This window comes from Nesoenas mayeri (assembly GCF_963082525.1).
Source record: "Nesoenas mayeri genome assembly, chromosome: 3".
NCBI lineage: Eukaryota > Metazoa > Chordata > Aves > Columbiformes > Columbidae > Nesoenas > Nesoenas mayeri.
In genome coordinates this window covers 43,677,374-43,695,840 of record NC_137544.1, presented here as the reverse complement: position 1 = coordinate 43,695,840, position 18,467 = coordinate 43,677,374, and the positions used below count along the sequence as shown (strand labels likewise).

The following is an 18,467-nucleotide window of genomic DNA, read 5'->3' as shown; positions in this document are numbered from 1 at the left end:
GCAGTAAAATATTTCTCATGAATGTAACCAATACAAAATAGAGCCGAAGTTATAGAGGAAAAATGTGTGTGTGGTAAATAATTTGGTGATAACAGTATTAAGTTAGCAAAAAAAAGTCACTTAATAAAAAAACTGATGTGGGATACCTGATTTAGCCTTAAAAAGAATAAATATAAATATATATATCTGTACATATTACCTGTTCAATTTTGTTATGTTTTGATATAACAAAAATGTAGCAGATACCTGTATGTTTGACTTGCAGTTACAGAAAGAGAAAACTATTTGTAAAAACTGGATAAGCAGATTGCCAAGTATGAGAGCGTGATGAAGAAAATCCTAAAGATTGTTGGTACAATTTGGTTTAGGACTTGAACCAGAAAGTGCTTTTACATTGGTGTGAAAAATTAATCTTTTAAATGTAGATTAATTTTGTTTAATGCACTCTTCTTTGAATTACCCTGAGCATAATTGCTAAAGAATTATGTTGTTTTGTTTGTCTTCTTTTTTCGTAACAAGCTTGCTCAGTATCATCTTTTAACTCTAAAAATCATAAATAGTGTAGGAAAGATCACATGGATCACTGTATATGTAATAATATGTCACAGAACATAGCATGTTATTGGGTGTTTGTAAGATGAAGACGTGTAAATGGCTCAAGTTATTGTCCTATGATTGTTTTAAAAGAACTTAAGTTTGAAACATACTGACACTTTCTTTAATCTAGTGCTAGTGCTCTGAATTCCGTATGTTTTCAGCCAAAAACTTCAGCTATAGTATACACATTTAATTTTGTCTCTTTTCCTTTTTCCAGATTGCTCTTGGAACAGTAACTAATGTGGAAGAAGCAGTAAAGTGGATAAGTTACACTTATCTTTATGTACGGATGAGAGCAAATCCATTAGTATATGGCATCAGTCACAAAGCTTATCAGGTATAAAATGCATTTTAAAAAAATCTGTAACCTGTTCTGGGTCTCTAATCCTTCCCTGATGTGAAGATAAATATTTGCTATTTCTACTTAACCTGACATCAGCAATTCTTCTAAAGTGCTTGGAAAAGGGAAGATATTTTCTGTAGCATAGTATTTTTAACATTAAATTAAGAGGCCCCTTCTGTTCACATAAAAATACATTTTAACTAGCCAAATGATGTTCCAAAGGGCAACATTCATTCTTATCATACAGTTACTGCAACTTAGCCTGTTGTCAGTGTTTCAGTTTTTTAGGCTAGAAATAAATGATAAAGCATTCTTGAGTTGCTTGCTTGCCCTCCTGCTGCCATCAGCTTTTACTTTAGAATGTTTCATCCCATGACATCTTATAGATTATAAAATGACATTTTAAATTCAGTTATTTTTCTTCTTTCTTGTTATTTAGCAGTTACAAGACTTTTTTATTTGCGTATTTTGATTTTTTTGTTGTTGTTTATTTAGAAGTGTTGTCTGCAGTGATACAATCAGAGCTCAGTTACAGAAAGTGCTTTTCAAGTTTTTTTCATTATCTGTAATTTTTGAGGAAGTTTAATAGTTTACAATTATCTGAATATTGTTACTTTTTTCAGTACAGCTGTTTAGAAGCATTTAGTGTTAACATAGTTTGGACATGGGCAATTGAGCCTCATGCAGGTGAAACTCTCACAAGTGTGTGGTAACTACCGTTTATTTCACATGTCCTGAAACTGTTTTGTGACTTCGCAATTTGTCATGTTATCGTGAGCAGCAGTTGTTTTGGTTGTTGTAACGTAGAGATCTAAGTCAGGATATATATTTTTTATGGCTTTTGTGTCTGATATTGGAAGCTGCAGTGGAAGTAGATAGGCGATTGTTGAAGCAAGTTTCTGCAGACACCTTTGAAACCCTGGATGTCTCAAATCTGTTTTCTATTAAAAAAAACATATTACCCTATGTTAATATAACACAAATCACAGAGTAATAGATAAATGAAAAGCAAAAATTGCTTTGCTAGTGAGAGGAATATTGTTGTCGGGTTCCTATAAATTCCTTTTTTTTAATCAGGAATTTTCGACCAGTGTTATTAACAAATTTTAGATTTAAAGAAATGAAACTGTGGTGGTAATAACTGGTAAAAAAAAAAGTAAGAAAACACTAACAGAAATATATTTTTATAATTTTCTTTAAAAAGGAGCAACAGTTGCTCCCCCTTCTCTTGCTTTTGTGTTTTTATTCAGGTGCTGAGAAGATAGAGATTGCCATCACTTGTCTTTTCCTGCCCCTAACCTCCTTTCTACCCCTTCTTATTTGACATGCTAATAATAGAATATCCTATTTTTGTGTTAAGGTGGTAACGAATTATATCAATTTGAAATGTCCATTCATGCAGGAGCAAAACCAATGCCAATCTCCTTAATTTCCAGATAAACCAGTTTTAAACTTCAAAGCTACTGTGGTTTAGACAGTATACAGATGGTATAGTGCCAGATGCGGGCATAACCACAGATTTGCTCGCTTTAGGCCATTCTATTCTTTCTGTTCTGGTTATAGGTATCCAATTGTTTCTTAGTAATGTTGCAGCATGCCAATTTCTATCTGTCGTGGCTGACAGACACTGTTACACATTCAGAATCCTTATATCTGAATAACCATCATGGGTCAGACTTCCCTGCTGTTCAGTGGAGCTGAGAAGATATAAACTCCTTCTCCTTGCACTTCCCACAGGCGCTCACCACGTCCAGTAATTAATTTAGGGCACAAATACTGCACAGGGAGACCAGGGCAAGCAGGCACCTGCCATGCACGCACACATTCTGCACCCCACATGTTGCCTCCAGGATGTTACTGTCCCCACCTAGCCCATTTCTGGGCTGTTCTGAGGAGCAGGCTATTCCAGGCCCACTGCTTTGATTTGTGACTTTTCAAGTTATTATTTGGCAGAGGTGCCAATAATGCCTTTTAATGACTTGGGAAAATGGCCAAAATGTATGATGAGCAGCAAGCAGAAACAAAGAGTGGAAGAAAAAAAGTGGAGCAAATTGTGAGTGTTGTATGAGTGAAGCCTGGGTTAGGATGACAGGCATTTTCTCATCCTTTTAGGGTTCCAAAGGAAAAGTGGCTGTTTGTTGGTTTGTTGGTTTGCTTTTTTTTTTCCAGTATCCCCTTTGTCTGTTTTCTTCTCTTTTTTGGCCCCACTCTTTGGTGTTCCCACAATTAAGCAAAGTTTTTTTACCCACATAAGCCGTATGTTTGTGTTTAGAACATCTGTAAAAGTTAGAGGAGCTTGTCCCCAACACTTCTTTCAGTTAGCTAGAGAAAGCAATGTGAATAATAATGTACTTTATCATGCATTCTGAAATTTCCATATGTATGCTCCAGACCTGCTCAGTTTCTTTCTGTGGAATTGCCAAGGCTTGTTTTTTAAGAGTATGGCTTAAAGATGTTCTAGGCTGGATCTTTTCCTCTGTGGTATTTCTGATTATGCAAGTTCAACAAGAAGGGTGATAGCCGTGGATTCTCTAGACTGGAGTATTGTTTCACAGCCTTTTCAAGTTGATGACCTTTCCTTTGAAGTTAAAACCTTTGTATTTGTAAAAAATGTTAGTCTACTGCTATAGCTTTAGCTTTTTTATATGTAAGGCAAAAGATTGGCAGATAATTTGGACTGCCAAAGGAGTAGGGAAGTGTTGTGATATTTTTTAATTTTTCCCCCCCTCTTTAGTTTTAAGAAATGTTAAACATCTGGCATCCTGGTAACTTTTTTTTTGACCCCCTCTGCTCTGAAATTTGACCTCAACACATGACGTACTATTGAGAAAAGTACTCTAGACCTTTGCCATCTTAGCTTTTGACTTGAAACTAAGGCAAGCCATAACTAAGGAGAAACAGCTTCAGAGTAACTGGCAAAGACAGGGAATATTAGGAACTAGTCCTACAGCAGCTGCGTTGTGGAGATGGCCACATTCGTCTGCAGCTTCACTGAAAACATGAGGTGAAGCACTTCAACACAAAGATGAAACTTCATCCTGGTCCAGGGAAAACCAGAGCAAACCAAGGCACAACCATTCTTCAAGCCTGCTCCTCTTTGCAGTCTTGGTCATAGATCCCTGGTGCAGGTTTACCAAGAGGGCTGATATGACCTACTCCATAGGAAATCTGAACTATACAAGCCCCCAAATAAGAATGCTGCCTCTGGACTAGAACAGAGCTTCAGTCTTTTCAAATTTGGTGGCTAATAATTGCTTGTGTAATTAGAGCCATATATCAGGCTTGCATATACCAGAGGGTTAAGATGACTCTGAATCCCTTTTCCACCTACCCCTGGCAAGCTGGATATCCCAGGTGCATGATGTGGAAACACATGATTATACAGCAGGCCCACTTAGATGGGAGTTTTGCTAAGTCTTGTAGGTACTAACAAGATAATAATATATTATACATTGTTACTTGGACAAAATATCCAAGTTCCTGAACTTCTATATAAACAGCAGTGGTGTTGGGCACAGCAAGCTCTTTGTGTGCTTTTAATGTGAATGTTTGTATGGTACATCTGTAACTCAATAATTAGAATATCCCAGCTGACATACCCAAAGATTTTGGGGATCTAAGAGTTTTTTTGCTAGTCAACATTTCAGCCATCCAATTTGAATCTTATTCTGTTTGGGATACCGTTTAAGCCCTCCTCACGTCAGATACCCAGACAAAGTATATCTTCAGACATTTTCATATATAGAAGATACTATATAATGGCATGTTTTTGTGAAGTGATACAGTAATGGTAATTTCATAAAGAATATAATGTCTTCTTTCAAAAACTTATTTTAATAAATTTATTTCATAATCATGCTACTGTTTCATAAGTAACACTAGTCTACTTCGTATTGATGGTCTCAAAGCATTGTAAAAGAAATATTATTCTGATTATTTTGTCCTGTACAGACATTTTTTTGGTCAATAATGTCAATGTAACTGTTATTAAGGAGATCTCAGGAAAATCTTGACTTAATAACTGTACCTTCCTTTTATTTGATTTCTGGCTTGGTGTGACTGGGTTATCTCAAAAAAATATATATATATTTAACACTTTTTTTTTTCTTTTCTACAAATAAATGTATGTGTATTATGTCTAGATGGATCCAGGGCTAGAAAAGCACAGAGAACAATTGGTAATTGAAGTCGGCAGAAAACTGGACAAAGCCCGCATGATTCGCTTTGAAGAACGAACTGGCTTTTTTTCTTCAACAGATTTAGGCAGAACTGCCAGCCACTACTATATTAAATACAATACTATCGAGGTAAAATATGATTTTCTATTTCTGGGAGTTTTTCCTTCTTTTGAACCTAGACCTTAAATAATTGTAAAATATTACAGAATATGTAGCTGATTTGTTCAATATATTTTCAAATCATATATACTGAAAAGAGGAGAGAGGAAATTGAGAGAAAGAAGAAAGAAACAAAGTATAAAGCAATACTGAAAAATTAGACTTGGTATGAAGTGAGATTTGAAATTTCTGTAGTCTCTGCCTTCTTGTAGGTGAACTATAGGAAACATTTTGATATCAATAGTGTATGCAAACATTGGTACATGTTAGCACATTCAAGTATAGAGTCTGATAACATAAAAGCTTTTCTGCGTGAAAATCCTGGCAGGTCGTCAACCTTAAACAACTTTTGGCACTGTAATTGTAAACATCTAAGGAAGATACATTGTACAAAACTTTTTAGTATTGGAATCTTGATTTGATGTACACATTAATCTTAAAACCTTTTTTCTGTAGGAAATAAGTCTTCTTCTTGAATGAAAGCTGGAGACCTTGGCATTAATAATTTTTAATTGTTTACTGTCATTATGTGTAATTAGTCTGATATTCACTCAGATATATCTGAGACTTATTTTGAAATGGCTATATTTTCAAATGGCCATAGTTTGCATGTCTCTTGATTTTTGTGGGTGTCCAGGTTTCAAGGGACAGTTTTTCCTGAAAGTGCTGAGAAGTCATTCTTGAAATTGCTCCTGTTTAAATTGCATCACTCTGGTCTTGCAATAACTTACTTACATTTTGACCTTATATGCCTTTTAAAATCTTGGTTAATGTTTCTTTCTTTTGTGATAAATGTATATTTTTCTTTTCAGTGTTAAATCAATTAATTTTATTTTAATAGACTTTCAATGAACTGTTTGATGCTCATAAAACAGAAGGCGATATTCTTGCCATAGTATCAAAAGCTGAAGAATTTGAACAGATAAAGGTAAAGTTGTTTCCTTTCATACAAAGAATATGCCTTAGAACTAGACATTTCTGTAGTACTCACCCTATAAATAGTGTCTACAGACAGTTTTGTTAAATATTAAGCACCATTATGAAATATTTTCTAAGTAGGTATAATTGCCTGTACATGCTCTCACTCAAATTTATATGTAGTTCAGCTTGAACTATAGCGCACATTTAATAACTAGTTATGGATCCTTGAGAATAACTTTTAATGCTTTTAAGAGCTTTTCAGTTTCTCAGTTATGAACAGGTGAAGATAAGTGTCCAATGGCATCGTGCACCCAGTTTTTCTGTTTGAAGTTTAAACCATTATTAGATGTCTCCCTGAACAATTTGCTTTATCAGAAATGAGGCAGAAACTCCCTGAAGTTAACTCTGCGATATACTTTGTGCAGGGAACAAGATCAGATTAGCAGAAAAATAAATTCTGATGAATTATTTTCAAATTTGAAATCTAAAGTTGTCATAACAGCTTTCGTTGTGCAGGCTGGAAGATTACTGTGCTATCGTACTCAGTTCAATTCCAGCCTCCCTTTTTGCCTCCTGTGTGGGTAGGACACAAGACAATTACATCTCAAGCTGGTGTGAGCTTGTTTGCTGTTGCATCCACCTCACAGAGGTGCGAGCCAGGCTCCGCGGGGTTTATTAGCTCGGGCTCATTGCCATTTTACCACAGTTATACAACTTTCAGATCAGAGTTGGCTCTCATTCACCTGGCTCTGCAAAGTGACAATGTGAATCCCTCACCATCTACATGTTTACGTACTTGCACACATTGTCTGAGTATTACTATCTCTCTATCTAATGAAGAAATTCTATTTTGCTGTAATCTCTCCTATTATAGAAGATAAGAAGCAGTGAGGTTTCACAGTGATACATGCAACATTTTCCAAGCTAGAAGGGATCTTTTATAATAATGATATTGCTTTGCTAGGTCCAAATTTAGTGTAATTGAATATTTAAAATGAAAGCATATGGAAAACATGGTGTATTGTATTTCTATATTTGTAGTAAAGTTAGTGATGCTTCTTGGCTAAAACATGATTTTTCTAGTTTGCTTTCTCAGATTTATATGGTGTGGCATCAGTGCACCATCATTTCTGGTTTTTTGTGATTTGTTTGCTGTGCAGCTCTGAATGTTAAAGCTAGTAATTGATTTTCACAAGAATAACTCAGGATTTACCCCTCTGTGTGATACAAACTGTGACTTCTGTTAATGTGAATCATGTCTCTGTAACGTCTTTCAAAATTCTGTATTTTGAGATAGATAAGTCACCAGTAGCTGGAATACGGATCTGGATTTGACTTGTACTGTGCTAGGCAAGAGCAGAAAAAAAAAAGCAGAATATAATACTCCCCTGACACTGAAGTCATCTGTGGCAGTTTTTCGCTTCATCTTTTTCTTTCCTGTAGGACCAGTGGCTGGATAGTTTGGGTTTTTAACCCAGTTGTCCTAGGGTTTTCTGTATGTCAGGTAGTCAGGTCCAAATGAAAATTACTTTCAGCTGGTTCCCTGCAGGGACCAAACATTTACCCTCTTTAAATAAGTTTTACACTAACAGACTATCAGTAAATCAAAGAATATGTAGATTTATGCTGGTTTTGCCATGTAAGGGTCATCAGTTAGAATGTGAAATGTTATGCATTATTCAAACCATAGATACGAAAATTTCTTTACTCATATTAAGACTTAATCTTATTAACAGTGAAAATTTTAATATCATGAATCATAGTACTTCACGGTTTTGAGTTAAAAATGTATTATGCCACATGCAAACTATGTAACTATAATGAGTACATTTAATGTTAATTCAAGATTGCCTTAATCCAGATGGGCAGAGGTTTTACTCTGGTCAAATAAAAAATGAAATCTCATCACATGAAGGATGGTAGGGTCAGAAGATTCAATTTTTGTGGCATATCAAATTTTTGTATGTCAATGGCAACCGTAATAGATGGTGATGAATAATAAAATGTAATTGTGTCACTATTAAGATAGTTTCAATTATGGTCTATTAGCTACATTGTAGAAGATGTGGCTTTGCTACTTTTTTAATTCTTTTTTTTTCCTTAAAACTACAGACTTCATTTAAAAGTAATGTAACTATGTTATAAGGAAAATTTGATTTCAGTGTAAAAATTTTTATCAAATTGCTGCAGCCTCTTCATACTGTATAATTGTGTTTTAGGTAAGAGAAGAAGAAATAGAAGAGCTGGATACCTTACTGAGTGATTTCTGTGAACTTCCTGCTCCAGGAGGTGTGGAAAACAATTATGGAAAAATTAATATCCTCCTTCAAACATACATTAGCAGAGGGGAGATAGACAGCTTCTCCCTTATTTCAGATTCTGCGTATGTTGCACAGGTAAAAATACTATTTTTTGCATATCTGTTGCTGTCTTCTGCTGTTTCATTCTCCCAGATGTTTGCAATTATGTAAATAGGGCTTGATCTGCAACTTTTTTGTACATTTTTATGCAAATTGAATTGAAAACCAGAGCCTTGTGAGTGTGCACGTGTGTGGTATAATATTTAAGTAGAAAATATTTGCAAAGCCTACCTTGGGAGACTGTTGCATATTTTGTTAATTATGACTGTCCTTCTTGCTTGTGTTTCTCATGTAGTCTTATTATATTTAGTAGCTCTAACTATGATTGCACAGAAATTTTATTCTTGAATTAGTGGGTTTTCTTCTAAAGATAGAGAACCATTGCAATCTATTTTTATGTTTTGAGTAAATTTATACAGCGTTCTGCAAAACATAATTTGTGTTTTATTCATATACCTTCGATTACACAAGAAAAATGTGCTATTACAATTTTTTTATTAGACATAATCATGCATATTTACTTATCAGTCTCTATATTTGTTGGCTTGACTTGACACCTGAATGGTTGATAGTTATATAGCATGTTCAGTTATTACAGAGAATAATAAGATTGCAAGTCTGTGACACAAAACTTTTCTTTCACAACTAGAGCCCATCTTAGAAAGGAAGGAGTCTTGCTTAAGTTTAAAATTTTGGATCCTGAAGAACTCAAAATGGCAAAATATTCACAGACAATCCCAGATGTGCAACAGTAATGAATGTATAAAATAGATGATAAATTTTTACCTTTTAGCCTGTCCTATGTTGTTGTGGGTTTTTTTTTTCTTTTTGTTTTCTTTTATTTTCTTCAACAGTCAGCAACATGTTGCATTGAATCATTTTTATCTCAACCTTACAAAACCTTTTTGGAAGGGATTGTAAAATTGCATTTAGTTGGTGCTAAAGATAAGAGTTAAGTATTCAAAACTATACATATTCTTCGGTAGGATTTTCATATTAACATTATATTATTCAGAAGTGTTTACATTTCCTAGTACATATGGGTATAAATTAGAAAATTCTGAAATCATTATGCACATCATAAAAGTTGTGGTACTTGCACAGCAAGATAATTTTTAGTATGATTCTTTTAATCTTTGCTTTCAAGACAATTGCTTTTATTTGTCTGTCTCAATTATAGTATTTTTAGTGCAGCAACATGGTTTTCTTCTCAGATCTTCATAAATTGTACATGTGGAACCAGTGCTACAAATCGTGAATTTTCTTAATTGGATAGTAACTATTAAGAAAATCATTCATCCTTTCTGAGTAAAAGAGTTGTGCTTCTTTAGTAACATATGCTTCATATCACAACCAAATAATTTTCTATTTTTTGTTCCCTGTTGGCACTGCAGAACCAGAAGAGAATGATTGTATTCTATTCAGTGAATCAAGAACAGAATTGCTAATGCAGACACAGTACCAGTAGGCCAAATAAAATAAAAACAAACAAACAAACAAACAAACAAAACCACACACAAAACAAACAAACAAAAACAAATAAATAAAGAAAAACAAACAAACAAAAACAACCAAATTCATAATACAGCTTGATAAGTTTATGAAGGAATATCATAACTTAGGTTTTCAGGATAAGACTGATCTTATTCAAACTCACATTAGTAATTAATTTTCTGAGTCCAAAGCAGATTTGTACAGTTTCAGTGTGAAATGGGATGCTATTATAGAAGCACAACTGAAATGAAAAATTAAAACTTGAATTTCCACATAAAATTAGTTTGTAGTTGCATGTTAGGGGGAGAAGGAGGAAGATATTAGGTACGGTAAGTGAGTTTGTTTCGGAAGTGACTGAGACACAATGAGTTTAGAACTCCCTAATGTTAACATAACCATGATCAAAATTCTATGGTAGACCTGCCACTACAACTTTAATTCGTTGCACATGTTTCTTTTGGTAATTCCTGTAGGCAATCATGAGATAATAGTTCTGCCACTAGACAGTGATGGAAAAAATAGTTTTCAAGAATGTTTGAAATAAGTTTGAAAATAAAAATCTATTGTTATGGTTTGTCAAAGATGAGTCTATGGGATCCTTTTCATTTTACAAAGAATACTTGAGAGAATTACAACATTTTTGCTTTTTTTTTTTTTACTCTCCAGAATGCAGCTCGTATTGTTCGAGCTCTTTTTGAGATTGCCCTTAGGAAACGTTGGCCTGCAATGACATATCGACTACTGAATCTCAGCAAAGTCATTGACAAGCGGCTGTGGGGCTGGGTGAGCCCTTTGAGACAATTCTCAGTGTTACCACCATCAGTCCTCTCGAAGCTGGAAGAGAAGAATCTCACTATAGACAAGATGAAGGACATGAGAAAAGATGAAATAGGTGAGAAATCAGCAATGCTAATCTGCTTAAACTAATCAATGGGCAAGTTAGAAATAAGTCTGAGCCATTCGTTAGTGTACCCACTCTGTTCTGGAAGCCATGTAGTCACATTAAATATGGTATTATGGTCTGTCCAACAAAGAAGGTTTTAATTTATACAATGATAGTGGTGAAACACTGGCCCAAGTTGTCCAGAGATGTGGTAGGTGCCCCATTCCTGGAACCATTCAAGGCCAGGCTGGACGGGGCTCTGAGCAATGTGATCCAGTTGAAGATGTTCCTGCTCATTGCAGGAGGGTTGGATGAGGTAACCTTGAGAGGTCCCTTCCAGCCCAAACTATTCTATGATTCAGTCTCCACAGTCTGTAATGTGGCGCAGCTTTGAGGGTAAGGCTAGCCCATGTCCTGCCAACCCCAGAACACATGTGCAATAGAGATGTATGTTGGTATGTATTTACATATATATGTATATATATGTAATTACGTTGACCTGTGCTTCCCTGTTTGCTCATGTTACATAATACACTACTATAAAAGGCATATGTTTATTTTTGCCAATTGGCAAAATATGGTCCTTTTTTTCTATTTTTTCTTCAACTTCTATTAACATGAGAAAAAGAATAAAAGCGGATTATTGTGTCCTGGTATAGTATCAGCAAATGGCCTCCTTCTGAAACATTGCATTAATTTTCATTGAACATGGAGAATTCATTGTCACTGGTGTCATTGCAGCAAAACCTTAATGGAATTTTTTAAAGGATTTGACACTTCAATAATGAGAAAATCCACAAGCCTGCCGATAGACATAATGACAATTTCTGATATGTGTGTACAAATTGTTGTGCATAAACTGTTCACCAGCTGGTTGAAGTTGAAAAAAATGTACTTGTAATGCATTTATTTTTCCAGTCTTAGTGTATTATTTCTTATTTGGGCTTTCTTTGCACCTGTTATTTCCAAGTTGTTGAGAAACAAACTGCTATTTTTTTTTTTTATCTAATTTTACAATAAAAATGAAATGTGTAGTCACTGCTTTTTAGAAGTTATGACTTCTGACTTGATATTTCTCCCATTTGACAAGAGAGCTACATTCCTAACTTAGGAAGCATTGTTACATGCCTAATTTATGTTGGATAAAATTGAATAAATATGTAAAAGCTTGCAGAATTAGAGGCTATATTTTTATTTAATACGGACTGTGAGAAAATTTTAAAAGCTTACTTTAACTGTGCATTATAAGGTATAGTAATTTTAAATTTATTAAAAATATAACATTTGTAACATTTTGTTTGAAGTGCTAGCATTATCGTGCTTTTCAGAAGCATTATAGCACTTTTTTATTCAAATTTGTTTATTTGTTGTGTATTTGTGAAGTCTTTTTAATACTTTCTTCCCATACCTGCCCTTAGGAGAAGCAAAAAATTTGTATTAAAATATAAAACCAGTTTTACTTCCTTCAACATAGTGGAACCAGTATTGACAAGATGGCAATATATCTATATATCCCTATAAAATGTTTCATTTTGGTTTATATTAAGTTAGTTTGAAAGTAGATGAGACTTTGTGAAGATAGATCATTGCTGACTGACTATATGAAATGATATTTCATGTTAAGTTAGTTTGAAAGTAGATGAGACTTTGTGAAGCTAGATCATTGCTGACTGACTATATGAAATGATATTTAATGTTAATCAGCCTTATAAACATGAAAGTGGATCTGTGCATCTCTGAGAAGTGCTGGTACCTGGCACATCTCTTCCTCACTGGCCTCTCTTTCAGGCACCAGGGGCGTGAAAGAAGCACCTGCTTGGCACCCACCTTATTTTTATTTAAATTCAAAACCATGTTGAATGAGAAAACACACTGCTTTCGGGTGCTGCCTTGTTCTCTGACTCCATAGGACTACTTTCAGTCTTAGCATTAAATGTTTTTGTCACCTTGGAGATAGAATAAAAAAGGCAGGAGTGATGTGGCTCACTCAGTCCCTGGCCTGGGGAGTGACAAGCATCAGGGGGGTGCCAGTTCTCCCAGTGAGCAAAGAGTGTGTTGTGTGCACAGATCCTGGATCCCAGCACACCGTGGACTGGTCAACACCAAGCTACATGTATTGCAATGTAACTGTGGAGTTTCCAGAAAGCCGAGAAATCACTGTTATCCGAGATAAAGAGTTGTGTTTTTTCAGTCTGCAGATGACAAATATTGTGGAATAAGCAAAATTTCTTCTTCTTTTGTTAAACATACCTATTTTCTCGAATAGTCAGCTTTTCTGCAGAAGGTTTTAATATTTCTTAAATGTGATTGATGGTTTCTTATAATGTGACTATTTAAAAAAAGCAGGGGGAGGAGGTGGGAGAGTTTTATATCATTTTACAGAAGTTGGGAGGGGAGCCTTATTTTCCCCAGCAGATAAGCATATAAAACCTCAGTGCTGTGTTCTGTACAAATACAGAAGTTCACTTCACGCATCATGATACAGAAGGTGATTTTTGGCATGAAAAACTGAACTTGTACATGAGTTATTGAGTCATATTTTGAATATTTGGCACCTACTTTTATTTAACATGCATTCTGAAGTTTTACTTCTAATTACAAAAGCTAGTCACTGTGCAAGTATGCTGTCATACTGCATATATCACCAACTTGTACCAATATAGTTGGCTTGGTTTTTTATAATCCACTTGCTGGAGGTGCACTTATTTTACCAACTGCAAATTAAACCGATTAAATATATGTTGCAATTTTTGCATTAGGGGTTTGCTTCTTGAGCGAGATCACCGTTCAGTACTTCAGAATATAGATAAACACCTGTCTGAGGCAAAATCTGCCAGTTTGTTAAATAGGAAAAAATGAAGAGGGAAGTCAGGATCAAGATGAAAAATTAAGCAATTGCAGGCTATTTTGCTCTGGAATTATATGCAATAGCAAGAAAAAATTTTATCACCTTTTCACTTTGCATGTAATTTAAATAACAGGATTTCTTCTCCTCTTCTTCTGGGAAAGTGCACATATGAACCAGATACCAGAAAATATCAATAGCCATTTGTAAGGCAGCTTTTAACTTAAGTGAATACCTATGATCATTACAATTAAAATGTATAATGTGTTCCATGTAATTATATAAGCAGTTTAGTTGAAAATGGGATAATCAACCTTCTTTCCCTAAATAACCTAGAAGATGCAATATTTTTCAGTTAAAAAAAAAATAAACCACTGCTACATACTTTGTTTTATATATAAAATTAAGAGTAAAAGAACAGATATTTCACCTGTAAAATACAAGTAGAAATTTTTTTTAGTTAATGTAATCACTTTATTGCCTGAGTTACCATGACTATGAAAAAAAAAGATTAGAGCTGCTGTGAGATGTTTACTAGTTGCATGGATATTTACGCTATTAACTACCTTTATTCAGTTTAATGAAAAGCATTCTGTCTGCTTTGAATCACTACACAGGAATTGTAGAAGTTCAAATGTATGCCCTTCATTGACTAAAAGATTAGTATTCATGCTTTAAAAAAGAACTTCACGGCTCAGTAAGAGCCTGGTCAAAAAGTCAGTAAAGGGAACTAGCTTGACATAATGTGTTTTCAGTGTGAATTCTTAATAGTTATTTTAACCCCTTAGTTATAGCCAACAGGAGGAGGAGTTAATACTGATTTTTCTAAGTTCTAAATTCCTAATTCAAGTTAAGTATTACAAAATATTCAGACATGCCAGGTCAAGAGAGTCAGACATTTATGCACCTAAGAGCAAAACAAGGAAGCAATAATACTTCTCCCTGAAAGCCCATTTCAAAGTCGGAGTTGTATTATTTTTCCTGGAAATGCAGATTTGTTGCACCTAATGTTTTCTTGGCAGGTCATATGCTGCATCATGTGAAGATTGGGTTAAAGGTAAAACAGTGTGTCCATCAAATCCCCTCCATCATAATGGAAGCAACAATCCAGCCAATTACCCGCACGGTGCTCCGAGTTCGGCTGAACATCGCTCCTGACTTCACATGGAACGATCAGGTAAAAAAAACACATAAAGCAGGTGGAGGAAGAACAGGGAGCATTAATTTAGCTTCAGTAAAGGAGATGATCGCAGGGAGTCCATAGCTGTTTGGACAGGAGAATAAATATTTATTTTAGCTATAAAGCAAATTTGATAATAGGAATGGAATGACCTTGAAGACTTTTGTAGAAAGTGGCACCCGAAGATCATCCTTTTATTTCCATTAGTTGTTACAGAATTGCACCATTTATAACATGTTGAAGCAAGTGCTTATACTGAATATTAATAGTAGTCACACACAGACTTGATTTATATGCCCGAAAAGGAGAAGCAAGGAAGAGGGAGACACGGATTGTTCTCTGAATGATGGATGAATGTCAAATGCAGAAAATAAAGCCTTGAAATACAGTTTATGTATGCCAAGTTCTGCTGCTCTTTATGGCTTTAGAAATGTACACTCAAAACATCAGTGCCTTTTTTCCTGTTGAGATTTGTCTAAACAGAAAAACTGAGATATGTTTGGAATTATAATAATCTATATTTTATGGTGCAAATTTATATGAAAGGAGTTGTACTAGTTGCACATTTAGCTATACTCATACCCTTTGATTCAGAATCTGTTCATTAAAAATAGATTTAAGATAAATCTAAATGAAATACAAATGTCCACATGGGGGCATTGTGTTGTTGCTGGTACTTCTGAAACTTTGTACAGAAACAAGGCAAAGACACCTCAATGGGCAAGCATATTTTTATTTTTTACTCTTAGGAGATTTATGCTTAAGATAAATTATTCTGAAACTTGGATATGATGTATCTGTTGTTTTATTTTAAAAAATAATTTTAAAATCCCTTAGTTTACAATTTTACTTTAATCACAAGTAAATTAGTTTTATTCCACAAATGTCTAGATCATTTTAGAATTTATTTTCCCTGCCTAAAGGCTTTTCTTTTCTTTTGGAAGTTTCACCAAGTTACCTTATAAATGGGAGACTAATGATCAAAATATAGAAAATTAGATTTTTCTTGTTACCTGTATTTATTACAGAAATATTTGAATGGATTCTTAACATGAATTATAACATAAATTATTTTTTGCCACCTTATTTATGGGCAATACTTCAGAAGGCAAGTAAGCATTACTTTTTAGGATTGAAACAAGTTTTTATTATTCTGTCTTTCTTCCACTTACCTGTAAGTTATTAAAGGCAAAAAACTCACAGCTGTTCTTCATTTTAATCTGTATTTTAGTACAAAGTCATTTCTCAATTCATTTTTAGATTTTTCTACAAAAGCGAGGTTCTTCTGTATTTTTACAAATTGAAAAGGGGTCCATACAGAATCATAATTATACTCTCTTGTTTTTATTCTTTACTTCTAAAGTTATATTAATAGCAAAAGTTCAGCAAAAAATCTATTTTCCACTATGAACCCTTGACACAGTTTTTTTAATGGTCGCTATAGAAACATTGTAATTGCTTTACCAATTCAACTTATGGAGCTTTTTTTGTGTGAATTTGTATATAGGTATTCATCAAAACTTGTAAAACAGTTTTTTCTTTTTTAAAAATTTTTTGTAAGGTAGCTGACGATTTTCTTGTTTTGTCAGTAAGTGAAACTTCTATCACAGTAACTAAACAAAAAAGCTGTTAAATTTTTAATAGTCTCTAAAAACGAATAACTGTCTTTTAAATTCAACTGTTGACAGCATGAAACTGCTTCTCCATTATCATACAGTATTTTAACAAGCTATTCAGAAGAAGACTATAGAAACTTATAGGTATAGCTGTAATTGGTACAAAAACTATTTGCCAAAAAATTCCATTCAAAGAATGGGGGTAGTCAAATAAAATCAGAATATTAAAAATTCATATCCTATACTTAACTAAAATACTGTGCTTGGCTAACATTTCATGGTTTTAAGACTGTTCCTTTACCAGGATACTTACTTCTAAAATGATCTTATCACAAGTTTTGCACTTGCTTTTCCAAAATAAAGAAGATATATTTTGTTAGCCGCAAGATGTGACATTATCTTGATCTTTAATGGCTGCAGCCCTGAAGTTCAGTAAAAGCATGTGAGCCATATCTCAGTGGAAAAGTCTTACTAAATTGCTAGAAGCAAAGGACTATAAACATATCCAGACAGAGCAAGTAAACCCTAACTGCAGCCAGGAGGAGTCCAGCAGAAATACATAATAATGCAACAAGTATTAATTACCATAGAATCATAGAATAGTTTGAGTTGGAAGGGAACTTCAAAGGTCACCTAGTCCAACCCACTGCCATGAGCAGGGACATCTTCAACTAGATCAGGTTGCTCAGAGCCCCGTCCAGCCTGGCCTTCAATGTCTCCAGGGATGGGGCATCTACCTCCTCTCTGGGCAACCTGGGCCAGTGTTTCACTGCCCTCATCATAAAAAATGTCCTCCCCGTGTCTAGCCCAAATCTCCCACCCACCTTTAGTTTAAAACCATCATCCCTTGTTCTATTGTGATTATCTAAGTCATATATCAAACATGCAGCTTTAGGGTAATGGTTGCCCAAAATACAGGTATGTATCGGTTCTTAAGAGTTCCCCAGAGTTCTTGAGAATCACTACTGGAGAGCGTGTTGCGTTGCCTGCTCCCACATTGCCATTCTTTCCCCATACAGCTTTGTCACAGGACTCTCCAAAACTAAGATGCTCTTACAGATGAAGATAAAATTTCTGAGCTTTGAAGTTCATCACCTTTCTTAATTCTTGTTTCCTCTCTTAAATTCTCCTAAACCCTGAGGAAGTAATAGTCTCACTGTAAGTTTTCGAAATATCATCTGCAGTCACCTGTGTCCTTTCAGTTTCACTGCTTCAGTTCCCAGTGAAGCTGCTGATGAAATTCAAATGTAATAAAAATGAATGGCAGTGTCTTTAATATCTACTTATCTATTGTGCAACTGTGTAAAAAAAGAAACAAAAGCACCTTAGTTATGGTTTTGGTACGTATTTTTGTTTCAAAAGCTAGTACAGGCTGTTTTCCAACACATACACAATAATAAATTAGGCTGAAAATAATATGTGCTGTGTGAATCAATACCAGATTCCTGTAGTGTTAAAATCACCATTAAAAGCAACTGTGCACTCTGTATTTTTTCCTGTTAACTGAAGTTTAGGAAAAATTCCAGCTTTGTTTTCATCTTCATACTGGTTTTGTATCTTACCACAGTTCTCATCAGAAACACTAGACATCTATGTGCATTTCATAGTATGTCTCCCATACTCCTTTACTATGCATTTTTCTTCTTTTCCTAGATATTTAAGTAAAATGCTTGCACATTTGCACAAGTCATTTGTGTAGACAAAGAAACAAAAAATTTTAGCTGTTCATCCCACCTAGCTATGATTTGTGGCTGGCACTGCAAAATAAAGTACACAACAAAGCAAACAAAAATCTAGGATGAAATAAAGTGTTGCCAGATGGCACGGGAATCATCAAGAGACAGCTTTGTTTCTGTTCTCCGCACTTCACCTGTAGCAAGGGCTAGATCTA

The 18,467-nt window shown here is 34.5% G+C and overlaps 1 protein-coding gene across 7 annotated transcripts in view; it reads left to right on the top strand.

Annotated features, from left to right (window-relative positions):
* Positions 1–18,467, top strand: part of ASCC3 (activating signal cointegrator 1 complex subunit 3) — a 267,877-nt gene that overhangs the window by 173,386 nt on the left and 76,024 nt on the right. For 4 of the 7 annotated variants that reach the window (XR_013921970.1, XM_080341877.1, XM_080341876.1 and 1 more), the window contains 6 exons: positions 815–934; positions 5,083–5,247; positions 6,119–6,205; positions 8,418–8,594; positions 10,719–10,944; positions 14,803–14,957. Coding sequence is in view for 6 of the 7 variants with exons in the window: in XM_080341877.1 (XP_080198003.1) it covers positions 815–934; positions 5,083–5,247; positions 6,119–6,205; positions 8,418–8,594; positions 10,719–10,944; positions 14,803–14,957 (930 nt within the window). In the remaining variant the exon portion in view is untranslated. Of the gene's footprint in view, positions 1–814; positions 935–5,082; positions 5,248–6,118; positions 6,211–8,417; positions 8,595–10,718; positions 10,945–14,802; positions 14,958–17,595; positions 17,706–18,467 lie in introns of those variants that run through there. The other 3 variants (XM_080341880.1, XM_080341878.1, XM_080341881.1) reach the window with 3 other exon arrangements.